Raw genomic sequence first — 18,811 nt, 5'->3', positions numbered from 1 at the left:
TTTGTGGGAGGGAGTTTTCGGGAACAAGTGTAGCGCAGAAATGGATTGCATGCAGGTTGCACTCAGTGGGATGTAAAGGTTTTGTTTAATTTGGTAATTATCGATTAGAGGACTTAAATTAGCTTGCTTTAGACTAATAGAAGGTCTGATTTGTGTGTAAACTGAAGGTAAGGATAGTGCAGTCAGTGATGCTGTTTAGTTTTTGACTAATTTGATAATTTTAAGAATAAAAATTAACTTGTAGTCAAACTGAAGGTTAAACACTAAGATGATACATATTGCTCACTGATGAAATTAAAGCACAATAGGTCTTGGTTAAGAGACTTGTAAGTCATCCAATTGTTGCTTGTAGCTAATCAGTGGTGTTAAGTCTACTCCATATCAATGGTCTCTTAAATTGCTTAAACTTGAGAATCATGCAACTACTTTAGACGGCCTCAATTCCAAACTAGTTGTGGTCAATTGTATAGTTATATTAATCCTTTGATCCAATCTACTGTGTTTAGGACTTTAGGTCCATTTCATTTCGATACTAGATTATCTTTTAAGGAAATTAAGGTTTCTCTCAATCAAAAAGGGGACAACAACAACAACAACAAACCCAGTGAAATCCCATACATGGGGTCTGGGGAGGGTAATGTGTACGCAGACGTTACCCCTACCTTATGAAGGAAAAGAGACTGTTTCCAATAGATCCTCGGCTCAAGAACAATGAAAAGGACACAATAAACAAACAATAACAATGGCAAGGAAATAAGATAACGAAAACAAATAGCACAACATGTAATAGCAAAGATTTAGGAATATGAAGCTATAAGAGAAGTGCAAAAACTACCAGCAATAATGCCACATCGTCTAACAACAAGGAACTCGGAATAGGAGAATACAAGGCTAGTACTAATACTACTAGTACGACTAGAAGAGACTCTCGACTACCTGTCAACCCATAACCCTAATTCTCGACCTCCACACCTTCCTATCGAGGGTCATGTCCTCGGTAAGCTGAAGTAGTGCCATGTCCTGCCTAATCACCTCTCCCCAGTACTTCCCAGGCCTCCCTCTACCTCTTCTCTGATCCGCCATGTTCAACTTCTCACATCTTCTCACCGGGGCATCGGTGTCTCTCCTCTTCACATGTCCGAACCATCTCAGCCTCGATTCCCTCAACTTGTCTTCCACATAGTCAATCAAAAAGGGGAAAAAATGGAAATTAGGGTTTCTCTAAATATCACACTTATCTCTACACAAACATAAAAGTGAATAACTAGAAAAAACGACCCCTGTCAAGCAGCAAACCTAATGTAACTACAATTAAGCCTCGATGCCAACTCTTGTTTTTTGTTTTTTTTGGTTTAGTTCGGTGGTTATGCATTTACTTTGACATTTTGAATTATTTAACGTTCATGTTTTTTAATCTTCTAATATTTTGTGTCTTTTCAATTTATTTGTCATGTGGCATGGCAAGCTCCGCCAAAGCAAAATTGCCATGCTTTGAGACTTGTCTTAGATTCATCCATATTGACCAATAGTCTTTACCATCAATCATGGCACATCGGTTGAATTATTGATCAACATTCTTTTTCAATAATAGCCAGTTCTCAAACAGGCTGATCTTGTCAACTGCATAGGCCAACTTGTTGTATGGAAGAGCGTGAAACTCGGTCTTGTGATCTGAAGTAGAAATGCAAAAATTGTAGACATAGAGATGAAGAGTTGAAATTCATTTTTATCTCTAGCTTTCAAGTTTCTAATATTGTCAAAGCGATTGCTTTTTTATACCAATATTTTAGTTATAGGAATGCATATTACCAAATTGTTGATGCATCTTATCCTTTTATGAACAAATGAGGAAGAAGCAGATTTTGTAAAGGCATCATGCTCCGGCATATCAAAAACTTAGACATGTTGTATTCTTGTTTTTGATAGGTAAACTTAGACTTGTTGTATTGTTAAACCTTAGGGGGTCATTTGGTTTGAGTGATAAGAGATTATTGTTCCGGGATTAAATTCGGGATTAGTTATCCCACGTTTGGTAGGATTTTCAATTCCAGGGTTAACAATCTCGGGATTAGTTATACCAAAATTGTGGCATTATTTTTATCCCACATTGAGGGTGGGTGGGTTAACAGTCCGGGGATCATTAATCCTGGGATAAGAGAATAAAATGGCACATTTGCCCTTCTCCAAAGTTTTTTTCCAAATTAATTTTAAGAAAGGCAAGGTTAAAATAGAAAATAAAAGTTTATCCCAATCTCTCTAGTTTAAACCTAACACAAGTTTTATTTATACCCCGTATATCTCATTTTTAGTCCAATGAACCAAACATCTACCAATAAAAGTATATCCACTAAATAATCCCCTCATTATTAATCCCGGGATAATTTGTTTTCCAACCAAACAACCCCTAGATCTGTTGCATTGTTAACTTTAAAAGCTAGATCTCCTGCAGGAAGCCTGTGAAATGCATACTTAAGTTATAGACTTTGGTTGCTTCTTTGGAGTTTATTTTGGAAAGAACTTGATCAGATACTTTGTTGCTCCAGTATTCACTATTCACTTAGCTTGTTATATTATGCTTCATGAAGGTGTATTTCTATTGTTTTAACAGAGCAGAGAAGACTTCAATTCTGTCTGATCTCATCAGGAAAACAAATGCGCAAGAAATGAAATGGATTATAATGATAATTCTGAAAGGTGTGGTGATTTTTTGTCAATGCTTAAACTGTAGGATCTCCTTTCACGCCCAATGATGCCAATTTTCCATTGACTTACGTCTTCATCTTTCAGATCTTAAGTTGGGAATTAGTGAAAAGAGCATCTTCCATGAATTCCATCCTGATGCAGAGGACTTATTCAATGTCACATGCGATTTAAAACTAGTTTGTGAAAAGTTAAGGGACAGAAGTCAACGGCATAAACGCCAGGTTTGCTTCAAGTTCTCATATTGAACCTTATGACATACTTCTTTTCCTGACTCAGTACTTTTGTTGGATATGTTATTCCGCCAGATTTTTTTAAAAGATAAATTTAACTGTAAAATTTCTTTTTTTTTTTTTTTCACTTTAGTGACTAAGTGTATATTCCTGACCTATAGTTTGGTAGATATTTGTTCACCGCTTGCAGTTGGTAAAGATCCTAAAGTCACTTCTTGTCCTAGAGATGAGCAAATGTGTTATTTCCTCAACTAGAGTGCTTATGTTAATGGTCAGGTCCTACTAAATTCGTCTCTCATTGCCTTCCGTGGTTGAGCAATCTACTCTTTTATCAAAGCTTGATTTAGAAAGTCACTGATAAATGATTGGGCGTTTTGGGAAGAAAGGATAAGATGACAAGTTTTGTGAAGTGTTGGAAGCAATGGCTGAAGCAGTGATTAATTGATTTTCCTATGCTACATATTTAGATTTAGATTTCATCAGCAACTTTACTCTTGGTTGAAGGACTTTGAATTCTGAAGTAGGTGATTTTTATATGCCTCCATTTCAATTTATGTGACACACTTTCCTTATTATTTCTTTCCGAAAAGAATGACATATTTCTATACTTGGAAACAATTTAACTTTAAACTTTTCATTTAACCTATTTTACCATAATGAAAAGCTTTTATAGCCACATAGATGCTATGGCCCCACAAAGCTTTTACCCTTCAAACTTGTAAGTACACAAGTTTTAACAATCTTCTTTTTTCTTCTTAAACTCCGTGCCTAGTCAAACTACGTCACATAAATTGAAACAGAGGGAGTATCTTTGTACTTTGTTCAATGTTTAAAATTAAAGAATTTGCAGTCGTGATTGACGTTTTCAAGTGTGTTCCTTTACCTAGTGATGTAGATTGTTTAGGCTATGCATTTACCATTCTTTAGTATATTGAGTTTATTCATGCCTTAAAACAGAGCAATTTGGGAATGAGTTAGCTCTTTCAAATGGGCAAAGAAACTTGCTGCGTTGACCATAAATTAGTGCCCAAATTGTTGCATTATAAGTCATCCGGTTGTTTTAAACTTGCAATTACATGTGCGATGTACCCTAAGTAGTATTGACATGGTCGTGACACTTCTTTGATTTATAAATAAAAAGGATATGATGACAACATCATTTCAAACATGATACAATTTATGAGGGAAAAAAGGAACTAAAACTAAGTGTACACGGTATGTCTAGGACACAATACTATATAGAATACGTATGTCATTAAGTTATTATTGTTATATGAGATTGTGTATATGAAATCTCTTGTATTGCATATGTTGAAGTTATTAGAAGTAGGTATTATTTTTATGAGATGTTCTTACATAAGTGGTTAATGGAAAGTGCAATGGAGTTCGACTATGGGTTGTTCTTTCTTTTTGAAGCTGAAGGGATGGCAGCTCTGCATAGTCTACTGAGTTGAATCATGAATGGATCCACTAATTAGTTTTTTTCAATCAACCATGTTTGTCTGAGACTATAGCAAAGTAAAGAAGTTGCAACAAAGTACGACTGATGAGGCAATTTGTTTCGCTTAAATCACCGGTACATAAATTTAGTAGAAGAAAAAATTTCAGGAAAAAATAGTTTTCTCAGTCTCAAGTAACTTATGCATTTATAGTCAATAGAACCATTAGCAACCCAGTGAAAATATGTGATGTTCCTTAAATAATAATAATTGTAGGCAATTTAGGGTTGGCTAACTCCTAAGCAATCTTCAACATCAATCCTGCTAGGAAATTCCTGAGTGTAGAAATCCAGATAAGGGTTATTTTCTCACAGTGAAGTAACTTGTGCAGTTACAGTAATGAGAAGGGTAAGGTATCCCCTCTCAAGGTCGTGTCCTACCTTTTGGAGATGAAAGAAATGAGAAAAGTCTCAATTTCGGTCCTTTTATAGGCTGAAGATATTGGGAAGTGCTTGTAAGAGAGCCCATTTTTTCACCCACACATAAGAAACAATGAAAGCAGAATTGTCATTTTTCTGCTATCACGTGCAGCCCGGACAGGCCTCCGATGCATGCACATGATTGCCCGGATAGACGGCTTTCAGTAAAATGCCCAAAACTTTTTGTAGGAACATCCAAATATTACGAACCATTTGATGCATTGTAAACTAGACTCCAAGTTCTACAATTTTGCTTCAGAAACTATAGTCAAATTCCTGTTATATCAATAGTTGTGCATCCCTGAAGTTATGCTATGTTTCGCATTTCCCCGATCACTCTTTCAAAACCACTCTAAACTACCTCTACCCTTTGTCAGACATCCTTATCACCTTTCACAAGATTTCAGTGTTCTACACCTTCTCAACATGTCAAACACCTCTTTGCACAACTAAGAGCGAAAATCTTACAGTGTGCAACAGGAAAGGAGTGGGAAGGTAAAGAATTTGTATCATATGCAGGACAGAGTTGTAGAGAAGGCAGTAAAAGAGTGCCAAAGTAGAGAATTAGTATTTTATTGCTGTAAACAAAGTGACATAGAAATAATTGTGACATTTGTATCATTGTTCAAGTCGAAAATGAAAATAATTTCTCAATCAATCAACTATGCTTCAAACCCACAATGACAATATTTAATTTTTATGTTAGCCGTCATAACTTGTGCAAGTTATATTCTTTACTTAATTAAAATTATATATATATATATATATATATATATATATATATATATATATATACAACCATCCTCCTTTGTTCGAACTTGGGACTGACTATGCGAAGCTCCCGTAAGCGGAGTTTGAATGTGACAAGCATATACAAACATATTTCATATCAAGAAACAGTGTTGAAAAGGTCTTTCCGTGCAAGGAACTTATTCCGCAGCTCGTGGCAAAATTACAACAGTTAGTATGATCCTTTTAGTTTTTGAGGTGGTATGTCATTGATAACATCATGATGTTAATATCATTTAAGTTCTCCCGTCTCTAGTTTTGCATTCTTATACATGTCCAGCTGAGTGATTGCACCTGGTGTTGTTTTTCTCAGGACATTGAAGTTGGAAAAGCGGTCCGCCCTCAGCTGGCTCTTAGGGTCAGTAATGCATCTGCTGCGTGGAAAAAGGTTTTCTCAGATTTGCTATTTTATCTCCTTGTTTATCCCCCCGCTCCCCCCTCCCTTTCACACACCAAGTCTTTCTAGCGATGGTAGATTTACTATTAATTAACTTTGTCTCATCTAAAGTAGTTAATATGTCAACAGCTTCATGGGAAGGAAGTAGTTGTTGAGTGCAAATTTGACGGGGATCGTATCCAGATTCATAAAAATAATTCTGACCTAAACTTCTTCTCAAGGTACCATTTTCATAGCTTTATATCTAATTCCTTCCTTTTGTTGCATTTCCTTGGCATTATTTAATCCTTGCTATTTTGGGTCACAGATATTTGCTCAATTTATCTAAATGAGTAAGGGGCATTTTCATATATACCCACTTTTGGGGCCACCATTGAAGTTATACCCGTATTGCACAAAATTTTGCAAAGTGTACCCGCTCGGATCTGAAGTAGTTCAATCTCTTCAATGCAACTTCAGAAATCAAATCTGAAGTTCTTCTATCTTTCAAATGCTACTTCAGAAATTCGAATGTAAAGTAGTTCAATTTCTTCAATGCAACTTCACAAATCAAATATGAAGTTCTTTCTATCTTTCAAATGCAAATTCAGAAATTCAAATCTTAAGTGGTTCAATCTATTGAATACAACTTCAGATTTCGAATCTTAAGTTCTGAAACATAAACTTGTTCTTCGAATTTCAACCATCCAATACACGATTCAATGCCCAAATTTACTCCAAATGAGCTCAAATTTGAAACATAACTTTTAAATATCATAAAGACAAATGTCAAATATCAAATTGTCAAAACAACAACAAATTTAACAAACCCATTTTGCAACTAAGAAGAAGAAGAAGAAGAAACTCTAAGCACAAAGAAGAAGAAAACAACAGTAAAGAAGAAGAGAAAAGTGTATGTATCTGAAGTTATCCAAAAATTGGGTATCAGTTAAACTTTTTTAAAAAGTGGGTACAAATTCAATGGATGGCGCAAAACTAGGCGCCAGAAGAAAATTTTACAATGAGTAAATGAATTTTTATTGTTGTGTCCTACTGAATTTTAATTTTTGTACTTTCCGAGTAAATCTTGATATGCATACGCTATGGTTCTCATAATGAATTATTATAGACTTATATTGCTTTTCTGAGCGTGATTATTTACTCAATTTTCATGCAGAAACTTTCTTGATCATCAAGAGTATGCTCATGGAATGTTAGATGTTATTACACAGAATATTCTTGTTGACAAGTAAGCGAACAGATATCTCAATCGCAAAACTTCCGTTCTTCTCTCTTTACCCATTGTTTTTCAATGTCACCCTGTGATTTGTTTATTGTTGTTCCATGTCTAGATTTGCTACCAAATCCACCACATGCCTATCAATCGTACCCTAGACTCATATATACTTTGTTTGTCCGTTTATGAACTTGGTTTCAACTCTTGACTGCGAAAATGTTGTGGGGCTTGGTTTTATGATCACGTCATGTCTCTCATTTCCCTGTCGGTCTCTCTCTCTCTAGTGGTCAATTTGGGATGGGATGCAAGGTTGTAGAATGAGAAATTTTGGCGATTGGCCCAGATTGATAATGTAGCGTAAGTTCTGTTTCAGAAGAGAAGAAGAATTAACTTACTTTGTGGAGGAGCTCCGAACAGCCATGAGCAGCATGGTGATAGAAGTCTTTCTTTTAGCTTTTGGACGCTGTACATCCCTAATATCTGGTGTGACATGAAGTGAAATTTTTGGTTTATCTTTTATAGATGGCATCAAGTATCTCTAATAACTTGTTATTTTCTGAAATTAAAAGAATATGCATTGTTATTTTCTGAACTGGGCAGAGCTTGGATAGCTATATCTATTGCCTTTATCTTGCTTGGAATGAAGGGCACTTACCTTTTTGCAACTATGGTTCGCCTTGCCTCTTTTCTTTTGATCAGGTGCATACTTGATGGTGAGATGCTGGTTTGGGATGCATCAATGAACCGCTTTGCAGAGTTTGGTTCCAATCAAGAAATAGGTACTTATGATCTTTGATTGACATTTATTTGAAATCTATTTGTTTTGTCTACAGATGCATTTTCCATTTTTGCTGATGATCTGCTAATCCATTGTGAACCTATCTTTGCGTAATTAATTGCCTGACTTCTCATTGTGAATTTCTTACCTTTGTCATAGCAAAGGCTGCAAGAGAGGGTCTTGATAGTGATAGGCAGGTTTGTCACGAGAACATTACTATGTTATTGATTCATTCCTATAAAAACTTAGCATAATGACTTATGTTTTGGTTGTGATGCAGTTGTGCTGTATCCTTTTCTCTCGACAACTGTGTTCAAGTTTGGCAGTGTTCTCAACAGGAGATGAGTGAGTGTGTTGATGTCAGCGATTCTTGTCTTTAGAGTTCCATACAGTTGGTTGACTTCTATCTCCTTAACATTAAATGTCAATAGACATTGCATTCGACATTCTTTATGTTGGGGATACCAGTGTTATTCACCGAAGCTTGAAGGAACGTCAGGAGATTCTCCAGGAAGTTGTGAAGCCCATAAAAGGCCGTTTAGAAATTTTAGTCCCTAATGGCGGTCTTAATGCTCATCGTCCTTCTGGTAATGGTGCTCTTCGATTCAATAGGTTGTTAGTTATAGTCTTTTTTTGCATGCTTCACATTCTATTCAACAATAATGGTTGTTTCAATCTCCTGAAGTTTCTGGTGATATTAAGATCTGTATGTGGTTTTGTTTCAATGAGATGCTCGTGCCAAGAACCAAAGCTTCTCCATTTGTCCTCATCCCAGCCGGGGAATATGTGAGCATCCACCATGGTCTCATGCTGTGAACTTTGTTATATTGTTCAGACTCAAGAGTATGTGCCTAGAAATGTGACTAGTATAGTCCACCCCATAATTAAGTTAATTGCAGAAATCTGAAATCTATATAACTCTAGAAAGCACCTAAGGAGTTCCCTAGTTCTCGACGTTCATGTCCCACCAATTTCAAAAAATTATACATCTTTGTTGTCCTTTCTTTGGTAATATTACATCAATAAAAACAAAATTAGTAAAAGCTTCTGGATGATTATTTTTTTAAATTTTTATATGAACTGTTCTGGTCACGCTCCCCGTGACTCTTCTCTCTCTTCTTCTTCCTAAGATACCACCGCCCCATCAAGAGCCAAGCTTCCCGCGTCCAAACCCCAGTGAAGTTCTCCGGCAACCGAGCCCCCACGCGCGGCCAACTCGCCTGTTTTTGCGGCGAGATCTCAGCCACGCGCCGGCGCGTGCGGCTTTTTCCGGCGACTTTTTCAAACTTTTTTCTTCAGACAGCCTCTTCTCGAGGCATTTCCGAGCCTTCCCGTTTCGGTTTCACCAAAATCCGACAACTTTTCTTTTTCCGGCCATTAAACCCCAGATTCCGGCGACTGTTTCCTTTGTTCAGTACCAGAAAACTTTCTTCCCTTACTATATACTGTTTTCATCCACTGTGACTACTGATATTCTAGCCTTTGAGGTTTTTTCCGGCCAGAACTCACTTCTTTTTTGGGACAGCCGCATTTAGAATATGATGGATTCTACAGAGAGAAGCTCTTTCTTCTCTCTAGAATCTAGAAAACTGGAGAACATGTCTTTCATCAAAGCTGCCTCTTGGCCAACCCTAAAACTTGGGAGAAGATGCCATCGGAAGCTTGACGTAGGGCAGGAGCCGCACTTCTCGCTGTCTGAGGAGCACACTCTCAGGCACAAGGGTTTCTTGAATCTAGTCTCATTGGGTCTTTCTCCAAATGGGTTGGTTCTCCAGAGGCTGTTAGGAACTGGGCAGCAGAGGCATGGAATGTCAAGGACGGGTTGAAAATATCGCAACTGGGGGACACTCAATATTTCTTTCATTTTGTCGACAAGTCTCAAGCTTCAGAAATTCTTGTCAAAGGAAACAGGTGGTTCGATGGGAACTTCTTAAAGCTAGACTGATGGGTGGAGCACGATGAGTGTCTCGACCCTCGTTTCACCGGTGAATCATTGGTGGTCAACATGGTGGATCTCCCGGTGCATCTTTGGTGTCTTGACCTGTTCAAGAAGATTGGGGAAATCTGTGGGGGTTTTATTGATGTCACTTGCAGCTTACACGATCTCTCGCGAGTGGGGATTGTGGTGAGGAAAGGGGGCAGAATCCCTGTCTCCACTGTGGTGGAAGATGGCTACTTGAGTTATAGGGTTTGGTTGAGCCCTGAATTTCGCCCCATCTTTATGCCTGTGATAGTGGCGGAAGAAAAAGGAAGGTCAAATAGAAGGGAGGGGAGGGGAAATCAGTCTCTGAGGGGAGGGGAGGGCTCACCGGATCAGTGAACTAAGCCGGAATCAGACGTTAGATCGAGAAGTGATGGGAGGTTTGAATTTGGGAGAAGAAGACAAAATTTTAATAGGAGGAAAAAATGCGAATGAGTTAGTGATGCGGGTTGGAAAGGCAGAATGGGCCGATCCTCTTTTAACTATCATAGGGCCGAGCAAGATTTCAGCAAGTATAGGTTTGGGACATATGGGCCCAACAACTTTTTTCAATTCTATTAGAATTGATCCTAAGGGGCCCAGATTATATCAAGCCGCGTCTGATAAGGCTCCTAAGCATATGGGAACAGTCGCTCCTTCTTCTTCTGCCAATGATGCCTCACACAGTGGTATTTCTTCACCAAGCTCTAGTGACCTGTGCCCCTCTTCGGCCACTGCTCCTGGGGCAGCACCGGCTAAAGTTGGTGGTGTTATTCCACGCCCCCCACCTCTGATGGACCCTCTTCCTTCACCATTCCATAGTTACTAGAACCACTTAATTCCGACTTAATGCCACATCACCCATATTCCCCCCTTTAGGGGAGTACTAAGAGTTGGAGCCACGAGGATCTACCTATAGATGTTTTACCTTTTCATCTTTGGCGTCTTTTCACATCATTGATGACCCTTGATTGCCTCGCGGTAATCCTTCTCTACCAAGGATAACAAATTTCCTTACTCGCGAGGGTGACACTTAGTATAACTAGCACATACAATCCCTTAAGCTTAACTTTGCTCACATTTCTTGCTTTTAGGGAAGCGCCTTCCTGAATGGCCATTCTCTGAATTTCTCATGAATCTTCTCCATCGCCCCCTCATCTCCCCCTGTGCTTAGCTGTGCTGAGGTTACAATACAATCTTCTTCCTCTTCTGGAGAGATTGATGCGCTGGCCCCAATTGATGTCAGTGGCGGGACAGTAATACCAACTAATATGACGCCAAGGGCTCCATCACGATACCCTGCCAAAGAGGCATTAATTTCAGAGGTTGGTGCCTATCAAGGAAACAACGAGATCCACCAGGCACCTAAAGTTCCTATTGCTAGCAATGCTATGGTCTTGCATTCCTCCGGTAGGGGCAAGGAAAAGGTACTTACAGAAGACGCATGGCCAATTTCATCACGGATTGGAGAAGGGGATATGTCCTTCTGGATGGAGGATAAACTATTAAACTTTGAAAAGTTCTTAGGTGTTTCTTTTGAAGGGAAGGAAGATAGGGTGCTAGAACTGTTGAGGGAGATTGAGCAACGGTATTTTTACGAATGTGTAGGAAGGGAGTTGGGTAAAGGTGTTGAGCAAAATAACTTAGGGGATGTAGTGGTGTATCAAAGAAGGGGCCGGGAATGTGACAGGGAGAAAGGGACCTCGGCTATGGGGGGTGGGGAAATAGGGGCTATTGTTACTTATGAAAGTTAAGATTCTTTCATGGAATGTGAGGGGATGAATGACCCAAACAAAAGGGCCATCATCAAAGTGGTAGTTAGGGAGTGGGGTGCCAACCTAGTTTGTTTTGAGGAGATCAAAATGAAAGTTTTGTCGAATGCGATCATGAGAAGTGTCTGGGGAGGTAGTTGGGTGAAATATGACTGGGTCCCAGCAACGGGAAGTGCCGGGGGCATTCTACTTATGTGGGATGATAGAAGCTTGGAGGTAAAGGAGATTAGGAAGGTAGTTTTTTCTTTAGCAGCTCTCGTCAAAGAAAGAGTGAGGGGTGGAGTGGGGATTTGGGGGAGTGTACGGACCGGTAGGGGAAGGGTCCAAGGTGTCTTTCTGGGAGGAACTGGCCAATATTATGGGGGAATGTGACATTCCATGGGTTATAGGAGGAGACTTTAACACTATTAGATTCCCGGAGGAGAGATTAGGGTGTACTCTGATTTCGGGGGCTATGCAGGAGTTTTTTGATTTCATCAATGATCACTTTCTCATTGATCTTCCTCTATCAGGGGAAAGGTTTACTTGGGCCAGGGCGGAGGATTCCAACTCAAGGTCTAGACTTGATAGATTTCTGATATCGCCCTCCTGGGATGAGCTGGTGCCGAATATGCTGCAGATTCCCTTACCTAGGCCGACTTCGGATGATTTGCCTATCTTGCTAGATGGATGCAGAGGGAGGGGGGTGCGTGCTCCCTTCCGATTCGAGAACATGTGGTTGAAAGTGCCAGGATTTGGTGACAAAGTGAAAGAATGGTGGACAAGTTACAGGGTATCAGAGTCACCTTCATTCCGTCTGTCGAAGAAACTCAAATTGCTCAAGAGAGATATTATTAGGTGGAATAAGGAGGTCTTCGGGAGGGTAGAGGTCAAAATGAGGGAGCTTATGCATGAATTGGGGGAATTAGAGAGACGCGAAGGGGCGAGGGAGCTAGATGAATCTGAGAAAGCGAGATTGAGGGAGGTTAAGAGGGAAATAGTCGAGTTAGCAATAGCTCAGGAGACTAGTTGGCGGCAAAAATCAAGGGCGCTCTGGTTAAAGGAGGGGGATTCGAATACCAAGTTTTTCCACAGGGTTGCGGTTGCAAATCGAAGGAGAAACTTCATAGAGTCCTTAGTTGTGGATGAGGTGAGGATTGAGGGAGGAGGGGTAAAAAGGGCGATAGTGGGGTTTTATGAGAACTTATACAAAAAGGAAGTTAGTTGGAGGCATACTTTGGGGGAATAGAGTTCAACCACATAGGGGAGGGAGACAATGAGTGGCTAGAAAGAGCTTTCGAGGAGGAGGAGGTGCACGATGCTGTTTCGAGTTGTGCTGGTGATATGGCCCCCGGGCCTGATGGTTTCTTCTTGGCCTTCTTCCAGCTCTGTTGGGACACCATTAAGTGGGAGTTGATGGAAGCCATTGAATATTTCCACGTGAATGGTGCTTTCGAGAGAAGTATCAATGCTTCTTTTATTACTATTGTGCCTAAGAAAGAAGGCGCATCTTGTATCAGAGACTACAGGCCTGTCAGTCTCGTGGGGAGCATTTACAAGATTATTTCTAAAGTGCTCTCCAACAGACTCAAAAAGGTTCTTGACGTGTCTGTTTCGTCCTCCTAGAATGCGTTTGTGGAAGTTAGGCAGATCCTGGATGCTGCTCTGGTGGCAAATGAACTTGTAGACTCCATAAGGAAAAATAGAGAACCCGGCTTACTGTGCAAGTTGGACCTTGAGAAGGCTTTCGACCATGTCAATTGGGAGTTCCTGGACTTCATTATGAAGCGGATGGGGTTTGGGGAAAGATGGATGGGATGGATCAAGTTCTGCATTTCCTCAGTCAGATTCTCTGTCCTGGTTAATGGTAGCCCGTGTGGTTTCTTTGGCAGCTCCAGGGGTCTCAGGCAAGGTGACCCCTTATCCCCCATACTATTCATTTTAGTGATGGATGCTCTGAGTAAAATGATGGATCGTGCGGCGGGTGGAGGCTTCTTGGGAGGATTCTCAGCTCCGATCGGGGTGCTCAGTGCCCGAAGAGTTTCTCATTTGCCTTTTGCGGATGACACCCTGATTTTCTGTGATGCCGTTATAGATCAGTTGACCTGCCTGAAGCAGGTACTGCAGTGGTTTCAGATAGTACTCAAAATCAACCTCGACAAGTGTGAGATTTTCCCGGCGGGTGAGGTTGCTAACATTGATGCTTTGTCTCATGTTCTCGGATGCAAGTTGGGCTCTCTTCCCACTACTTAACTGGGTCTACCATTAGGCGCTTCGCATAATGATACTACGGTTTGGAATCCAGTCATTGAAAGGGTTGAGAAAAGATTAGCAGGCTGGCAGAAACGGTACTTGTCAAAAGGCGGTAAGGAAGTGCTTATAAAAAGCACTTTGTCGAGTATCCCTACCTATTACTTGTCCCTGTTGCAAGCTCCTGCGAGCATCACAGAAAAACTGGAGCGGCTTCTAAGGAATTTTATTTGGGATGCGGCGGATGGAACTAGAAAGTTTCATCTAGTGAATTGGCAGACAGTCACTTCCCCAAAGAAGTGGGGTGGACTTGGAATAAAAGATCCTTATGGTATTCAACAGAGCTTTGCTGGGGAAGTGGCTGTGGAGATTCGGGGTAGAAGAGCATGCTCTATGGAGGGAGGTCATAGTAGAAAAGTACGATTATACGGGAGGGGTTGGAGGACCAAGGCAATCACAACACCGTTCGGGTGTGACATGTGGAGGAACATCATGAAGAACTAGGAAGCTTTCTATGGCAACATCACTTACAGGGTGGGAGATGGAAGGAGAATCAGCTTTTGGACTCACAGGTGGTGTGGAGAGGATACTCTGAGGGTATCTTTCCCCCACGTCTTCAGAGTTTCAAACCAGAAGGAATTGATGGTCCAATAGATTCGCAAGGAGCATGAAGGGGTAGTATGGGACCTCTCTTTTAGAAGGAACATGCAAGATTGGGAGATTTCGGAGCTCCAAAATTTGTTGGCACTGCTATACGGGCAAGACAAGCCCCATCCATCTTGCGATTCTTGGAGATGGGGGTTGTGTGGCGATGGTTTGTTCACCGTAAAGTCATTTTACCAGAGTATGTTGGCGAGAGAGGAGGCCACTTTTCCATACTCATCGATCTGGATTCCTAAGGCGCCCACGAAGGTGTGCTTTTTTGCGTGGCTAGCAGCGAGGGGAGTGATCTTGACAGCTGAAAATCTGCGAAAGAGAGGAATTACACTTGTTGGTGCTACATGTGTAAAAGCTTAGGGGAAGAAGTTGATCATCTTTTGCTGCATTGTCCTGGGGTTTGTGGAGGGAAATCTTGAATCTTTTTGGTGTTCAATGGGTGATGCCAAACACTGTAAAGAAAATGCTATATAGCTGGGCCGGTTTCCGTAGAAGAAGCAAGCAAAAAGCGTGGAAGTTCGCCCCGTTAGCTCTCATGTGGATAGTATGGGAGAGAGAAATAGGAGAGTTTTTGAGGGGATTGAGTCTCCGTTTTCACACCTTAAGAATAGTCTTTTATCTTTGATCTCTTTTTGGTGCACACATATAGCCCCTACGTGTGTAGAAGATTAGGCGTCTTTTGTAGAGAATCATGTTCTGATGCAAATTCTCTACTTTTTGGTATACTTCTTATATGCGGGAGTTTTTTCTCCCTTTTGATTAATACAATTTACCTTATAAAAAAAAAATCATCAGCAATTACTATCCACCATGGGACGTCATTTTATATTGTGTTGGTTAGCTTATCCATAACTACAGTGAACAAGTAGGGGTTGATGCCGATCGCCGGAACAAACCCCAGGCTACGAGGATCTCCTTTGTATCTCCTACTACTGTTCTCACGCTAATGACGACTCCTTCATACATGTTCTTTTTGGCATTTATATATATTTAAAATATGAATTCCTTTGTTCTCCAACACCCACTAAGAGCATTTCTTAGTACTATTATCATGTGATTTTTCCAGATCAATGAACACCATGTACAAAACTGCAGATCTTCCTTCCTCTCGCGATAAACTTCCATCAATCTCCTTAGCAAAATATAGCCTTCATTTTAGATCTACCGGGCATAAATCCAAATTGATTCTCTGTCATTCTTGTAATATCTACGCTTTATCACTCTTCGCTAGAGTTTCTTTGTATGTCTCATAACTTTAATGTCCTGATAGTTTGCACAACTTTGAATGTCTCCTTTGTTTTTATAAATTGGAATTAGGATGCTCTTTCTCCACTCGTTGGGCATCCTACTACTTCTTAGTATAACATTAAATAGCTTGCTAAGCCTTCTATTCCAACCTCTCCAAGACACTGCCAAACCTCAATGGAGATACCAACTGGAACACGAGCTTTTCTAATTCCCATATGTTTCATGGCATCCCTTACCTCGTATCCTTTACCTATGCTGGCCTAATTCTATGTGTGTAGCTAAAGTTTCTATTGTGCACATATGTTTGGAGACCTAGAATGTTATTATCATGGTTCAAGTTGAACAATTGATCAGTGTAGCCTTTGTTATCTCTCCTTGATCTCATTATCTCCTATCAACACTCGTTGAGAATCGTCTTTAATACGCTTCACCTGATTTAAGTCCTTCTCTTCTCTATCAATCGTGTTAGTTTAAACATCTCTTTTTTCCCTTCATGTGTTCCTAGCTTTTTGCACAAGCTATCTCGGGCTTCCTCTCGTGCTTTACTAATAGCTTTCTTAGCTTTTCTCTTAGCTCTCTTGTACTCTGCAAAGGTTCTCCACCTTCTGCTTTTGATAACTTCCTATAGCACTGTTTTTTAGCTCTAATAACTCTTTGCACCTCCTAATTCCGCCACAAATATTCATGATGCCGAGGTCCTACACCTTTAGAATTACCTAACACTTTGCTTGTTACTCTTTTAATGCAACCTGACATTTCCTCCATGGGATGTTCTGTCACCCTCCAAGTCCCTCCTCCCTCCTCCCTAGTTTTTCTTGAAAAGCTAACTGGTTAGCGTCCTTTAATGCCGACCACTGAGTTCTCGGTTGCTTGCAAGTTGTCTCCTTCCTCACTCTCCCCTTACACTTTATAGTTTACATCCAAGACCACCAACCTATGCTGTGTGGTCATCGCTTCTCCTGATATAACCTTATAGTCCTTACATGTGGTCCTATCACGCCTTTTAGTAAGAATAAGTTCCTGTTTTTTTTGTAGAGTCAGCTAAGTTTTCTACTTTCACATCACAAATGTGTAGTACTCGCAGCATGATTGTACTGAAATTCCCAAATTGCTCATATGTCAGCAGGTAGGACGATGGGAAACTCCTCAAAACAAACTGCCTCTTTTATAATAGTATTAACTTCTAACCATAGTAAGTGGAAGTTGCATATATTGCTTGCTTTAGTTGTGTTCTTATTTGTTTATTGTTTGACTGCTTAACAGGGGAGCCATGTTGGTCGATCATTGCTCATAGTGTTGACGATGTTGATAAATTCTTTAAAGAAACTGTTGAGAACAGGTTCGCATTGTGTTTCTGTTCTAACTTTCTCGAATCAACAAGACTCTTGTATTACATATAGTGGCATAAGTAATAGATTTGAAGTTGATATTTTGAGCATGTTTCCATTTTGCTCTTTATATATATATATATGTATATGTGTGTGTGTGTGTATATATATGTAGTGTGTGTGTGTGTTTGTGTGTGTATATATTATTTTTATTTTCCCTGGACACACATGTAGCTGCTGGTGTTCAAAGGTAAAAATGAGATCTTGCTTCTTGATGTTCAAATGCATGGAAGAATTACTTGAAACTTTTAAAGAACTGATTGGAGAATAGTTTCTATGTCAAAAATTATTTTGGCTAGTAGCATTGCAATTTGAGGGATTAAGGAAAATATGTGCGTCATAAAATGCAGAAAGTATGATTGTGGATATATATTCTGGCTTCATGGCTGTGCAACAGCCAGATTAACATCGTGTATTTTCAAAAATGGTCCTTGCAAATACATTTCAAACTAATTTTGAAGCTAAAATCTTGGAAGTGTAACATCTTGCGAATGAGGAAAGAAAAGAATGACTTTATACTCTCATGTGTTCACTGCTTTTTAGAACTAGCTTTTACTGGAAAGTCAAATGGACAGACATCATATTTTCTGGCTGTATTTGTTTTGAATCTGATTTCCCTTCTTCGAGAGCCTAATATATGTGATAAATTTGGTTCATTTCAGAACAAGTTTGTGAAATTACCTGACAATTATCTGATGATCTATTAGCAGCTATGCTTTTAGAGATCTTATGTGCTACCTGCAGTAGCATCGCTACTGTTCAACTACTGGGTGACTGGGGAAAGGAAGATGTCACAAAAGGCGAAGATGCAGAGACAAATGCTTTTGCGTCTAACTTCTGCTCTTCGTTTTTTGTGGTTAAGAATTGGTTCTTACTGGAGTACTTGGAATTTCTTTTACCTGTAACATAGAAGTAATCAAAGTTTGCCTTGGCGTAACTGGTAAAGTTGCTGCCATGTGATTAGGAGGTCACGGGTTCGAGTCGTGGAAATAGCCTCTTGCAGAAATGCATGGTAAGGTTTTGTACAATAGACTCTTGTGGTCCGGCCCTTCCCCGGACCCCGCGCATAGCGGGAGCTTAGTGCACCGGGCTGCCCTTTATAGGAGTAATCAAAGTTCGGTAACTGACTGGTGATTCTAGCTACTTTTTCTTGGCAAATGAGGAGACATATAACAGAGTGCATTTGATTTTCAATCCCTTTCGAGTTTTTTCTTTAAGCTTTGTCTTTTGGTGAAATGTTCTTCGTTGCTGAACTCCTATTCATGCTTTTAGGATTTCTACTTACAATGTATCATCTTTTTTTTTTTTTTTTGAGAAGGTAACATTTGTATATATTAAAGAGGTTTGTACATAGGTTGTACTGAAAACCATATTTACAAGTGAGCAAAAGAGAGAAGAAACTGTTCTGCAGTCCTAGCAAGATTCTAGAATTTGTAGGATTGATATAGTATCTTCTATGTAAAGTTGTAAACCAGTTTACACCAAAAACAAAAAAGCAGAACACAATTTAGTTTGATCTTCTGCAC

The 18,811-nt window shown here is 39.8% G+C and overlaps 1 protein-coding gene across 5 annotated transcripts in view; it reads left to right on the top strand.

Annotated features, from left to right (window-relative positions):
* LOC104106827 (DNA ligase 4) overlaps positions 1-18,811 on the top strand; it is a 39,660-nt gene that overhangs the window by 5,440 nt on the left and 15,409 nt on the right. For 4 of the 5 annotated variants that reach the window (XM_033658806.2, XM_009615460.4, XM_009615463.4 and 1 more), the window contains exons 3-12: positions 2,609-2,694; positions 2,788-2,924; positions 5,954-6,028; positions 6,167-6,258; positions 7,194-7,265; positions 7,953-8,032; positions 8,191-8,228; positions 8,312-8,318; positions 8,463-8,618; positions 17,158-17,236. In XM_033658806.2, coding sequence (XP_033514697.1) covers positions 2,609-2,694; positions 2,788-2,924; positions 5,954-6,028; positions 6,167-6,258; positions 7,194-7,265; positions 7,953-8,032; positions 8,191-8,228; positions 8,312-8,318; positions 8,463-8,618; positions 17,158-17,236 — 822 coding nt within the window. The remainder of the gene's footprint in view (positions 1-2,608; positions 2,695-2,787; positions 2,925-5,953; positions 6,029-6,166; positions 6,259-7,193; positions 7,266-7,952; positions 8,033-8,190; positions 8,229-8,311; positions 8,319-8,462; positions 8,619-17,157; positions 17,237-18,811) is intronic. The other variant, XM_009615461.4, reaches the window with a different exon arrangement.

Source organism: Nicotiana tomentosiformis, chromosome 11 (genome assembly GCF_000390325.3).
Source record: "Nicotiana tomentosiformis chromosome 11, ASM39032v3, whole genome shotgun sequence".
In the NCBI taxonomy this organism is placed as follows: domain Eukaryota; kingdom Viridiplantae; phylum Streptophyta; class Magnoliopsida; order Solanales; family Solanaceae; genus Nicotiana; species Nicotiana tomentosiformis.
This window is presented reverse-complemented; position numbering and strand designations above follow the sequence as displayed.